The sequence below is a fragment of the Musca vetustissima genome, unplaced genomic scaffold (assembly GCF_032173495.1).
Source record: "Musca vetustissima isolate MV318-11 ecotype Yass unplaced genomic scaffold, APGP_CSIRO_Mvet_v1 utg125779, whole genome shotgun sequence".
In the NCBI taxonomy this organism is placed as follows: Eukaryota; Metazoa; Arthropoda; class Insecta; order Diptera; family Muscidae; genus Musca; species Musca vetustissima.
In genome coordinates, this window is record NW_026887360.1 from 1 (window position 1) to 3,883 (window position 3,883).

The 3,883-nt window shown below is 39.6% G+C and overlaps 1 protein-coding gene across 1 annotated transcript; it reads left to right on the plus strand.

Annotated features, from left to right (window-relative positions):
* Positions 1 to 528: 528 nt before the first annotated feature.
* LOC133334935 (putative fatty acyl-CoA reductase CG8306) lies at positions 529 to 1,382 on the plus strand (the record flags this gene model as incomplete). Its single annotated transcript, XM_061543246.1, has 4 exons — positions 529 to 768; positions 845 to 976; positions 1,034 to 1,156; positions 1,247 to 1,382. Coding segments are annotated over 4 exons (631 nt in total), but the record flags the coding sequence as incomplete, so codon positions are not given.
* Positions 1,383 to 3,883: the final 2,501 nt, after the last annotated feature.

Here is a 3,883-nt window from a genome sequence, read left to right on the forward strand (position 1 = left end):
TGGAAACATTTAAGCAGTATTTTCCCTCGAAGTGTCTGTAATTTGGCATGCTATGCAAAACTTTTTCGCCGGCGATTTTCGATATGGGTCTAATGTTTTGAGATAACCTCCATACAAACATCCTGCCACATTTTTGGTAATTCGATAAGGTTTTAGCTGCATGTTCTCATTGAAGTGATTGCACTATGGCTTTCCAGATTCCTGCGGAATAAAAAATATAGATCCGTGGTTTTAAATACTCCCCATAGAAAGGTTCCGCTTCAGTCAAAGCGAATATAATGTAATACCTTTAATTTGGATTTGAAATTTCTAAGAGGATATACAGCATACCAACAGATAATTTAGTACAGGTCCAGGTCGATTTAAGGAATTTGGAATGCACACCAAATGGTGGAGTGTATTTTTTTTTAAGTTTATACCAGGATCAGGCAGAGAGCCGTTTTTAACGCTCTTTTTCACAGAAATTACTCTCAAAGAGAAACCCCGTTTCTTATTCAAATTTATTCTTTTTTTTGTTCCTTTCTGCAGACCCGCTGAAATTCCGGTTTTCAATCTCACCCTGGGCGAGGATCAAAAAACCACCAGTCGATGGGTGGTGGAAAAATCCATGGAATTCAATAATGAATATCCGTTGACCATGCCACTGTGGTATCCCAATTGTAACCTGACAATGAACAGATATTATCATTGGTTCAGTGTCATATTGTTTATGTGGCTGCCGGCGCTGTTAGTGGATTGTCTGCTGACTCTGTGTGGTCAGAAGAGATTGTAAGTGGAATTTAATAATTTTTTTTAATTTAATTTTGAAAATATATATTTGCAATAAAAAAACTATTTTTTCCAGCTTATTGCGTGCCCACAAACGTCTAATGGCCGGTTTGAAAGTTTTGCAATTTTTCACCACCAAAGCATGGAATTTTCAAAATCCCAAATATATTGAGCTATGCGAATCGTTGACACCCGAAGAAAAGGCAATGTACGTATAGAGAGTTTCATATTTAATTTGAATGAAAAAAAAAAATGTTTTGTTTAGCTTCCCCACTCCGCTACAATTCGACAAGGATGAATATATGTTCAATTGCTGTATTGGCGCCCGACAATATGTCTGCAAGGAGCCCATGAGTAATGTACCCCGGGCCAAGGTTATCTATAGAATGTAAGTGGACATTTCTCTCTCTCCCTCTCTTTCTCTCTCTCTCTCTCTTTGATTTTAAAATAAATCCCCTTTGTTTTTTATTCCTTTTAGCATGTACATTTTGGATCGTGTCTGCAAAATTCTAATCTGCAGTTGGTTCTTTTATTGGCTATCTATGAAGTTGGGCGTTGTCGATTATTTGTGTTACATTAATCCGTTACATCTGTTGACACCGGTAAAACAATAGGATTTCAATTTTTTTTTAAATTTATTTAAGTTAGTTTTTCGAAAATATTTAGTTTAATTTTTATTAATTATAAGAATGTTGTAATATTTAAGCAATCAACAATAATAAATGTTATATTTTGAAATAAAATAAAATAAAAAGAATTTAAAAGAAATATCGATAAGAAACGTCGTTATGTTCGACGCAACCCTCCGCCGGAGGTGGATATTTAAATTCACCTAAAATAGATCGGAACTTTCATATGCGAGCTAAATTGATGCCAAGAAGAGCGTAATAACACACTACAATTAGGATAAAATACGGGACAATAATAGGCAATAATTTGAAACTTTAGAATCCATAAAAATGAGAATCCATAAAAAATGAGAATCCATAAACAATGAGAATCCATAAAAATCCCCCAAAATACCGAAATTTGGGTGGTATTCTATTCATGTGAATCTTGAGGATTCCATTCAAGTGACATTCTGGTTGTGGTAAATACATTTTTCTTAAGGTAAGGCGAACCCATCTCCATAATTACTTACCTACTTAGCTAGCTTGTGACAAAACGTTTGTTCCATAAGCCGAGCATCGGTCTTGCGCGCAGCTCATCCAATTTCAAAGACCATATTCCGAGATGTTGCCGTCGACTTGATCTTTCCATCGCATTCGTGGCCTACCCCTTCTTTTTTTGAGTTGGGGCATCCTCATCCATTGGCACGACATGACCTAGCCAACGTAGTAGCTGCAGCTCGATACGTTTTAAAATTCCGATGTAAGAGAATAGATGGTACAGCTCATGGTTCATTCGACGGCGATATTCACCGTCAACGCAGATCGGCCCATTGATCTTCCGGGGAAATCAAACTCTCTCAAACACTTCAAGAGCTGTCTCATCTGCTTGCGCAAGTACCCATGCTTCAGATCCATACAACAGCACGGGTAGTATCAGGGTCCTGTAGAGTGTTAGTTTGGTGTGGCGAGAGGTGGACTTGCTTTTGAGATGTTTACTCAGGCCAGTACTATTCTTCTCCGAATTTCAAAACTGATATCATTAGTTTTATTTATGGCGGAACCAAGGTATATAAGATCGATGACTACATCGAAGCTGTAGTATTCAAGTTCCACAGTTGATCCGAGTCTACTGGACATTCAGCTTTGTCTTCTCGCCATTTACTGCCTGGCCGACTTTGTCAGACTCCTTCTCAATTCGTTCAAAGGTGGCTGTTACCGCTCACAATGTTCGAACCATTACGTCGATGAGGCGAGTAACATGTGCTGTTTGGTGTACAGAGTGTCATTTCTGTTCACATTTGCATCTTAAATGACCTTTTTCAGAAGGATGTTGAATAGGTCACTCGACAAACTGTCTCCTTGTCTGAATCGTCGTTCGGCATAAAAGGGCTCCGAGAAGTCTTTTCCGACTTTAACTGTTGACCTTGTGCCAGTTGAAGTTATCCAACATAACCGAATTAATTTTGCAGGAATGCCGAACGCAGACATGACTTTAAACACCTTTGAGCGGATTGGGCTGTCGATGCGGATTTATAGTCAACGAATAGGTTCAATGTGTCGATGAGTTTTTCGTGGGTCTTTTCCAGGATTTGGCGCAGAGTGAAAATCTGGTCTATGGTGGGTTTGCCAGACCTGAAGACGCATTGGCATGGTCCAATAATGCCATTGACTATTGGCTTCACAGTACAAAACTAGATAGCACTTTATATGCGATGGGAAGGAGACTAATTCCTCTGTAGTTGGCACATATCGCCTTGTCTCCTTTTTTGTGCACGGGCCATAGGATGATGAGGTTCCAATCATTGGTCATGTATTCCTCTAGTCAAATTGTATTAATCAGCTGGTGCACGCTCCTGACCACCGGTCTTGAATAGTTCGGCTGATAATTCGTCGGCACCTGGTGCTTTATTATTCTTCAGCCGATTAATTACTAGGTGGTCTACACTCTATACCGACATCTCCTATTGGTTCTGGAGTATCTTCTTCACCGCCACTATTTGATACCAGAAGCTTTTCAAAATACTCCTTCCAGATACCCAACACGCTGTATCGTTTTTCACATCAGTAGCATTACGACACTCCTGATCGTATCATAGGTTTCCTGATGGTGGTCTTTGGTACCCAAGTGTTGCTTTTGCTGCAGTTTGTAGGGAGTGGGCAATACTTTGCCATTGTGCTTCTATAATATTATCGGGTCAACTAGTGCTTTCGTCAAGCAGGTGGGTAAGTTAACCAGAGGAGGCTTCTGCTATCTGTTGTGTTTGCAGCTTTTCGACATCGAGTTTCCGAGTTCCATTAGATCGCACCTTTGCTACTACATTAAGACGGTTGCTAAGCTTGGCTGTCACAAGGGAATGGTCCTAATCGATATTAGCTCCTAGGATCAATCGAACGTCTACAACACTTGATATATGCCTTCCTTCTATCACAACATGATCAATTTGAAATCCACGTGGCCTTGTGTATATCGATATGCTTGAATCTGGTGCTGCTAACTACCATGT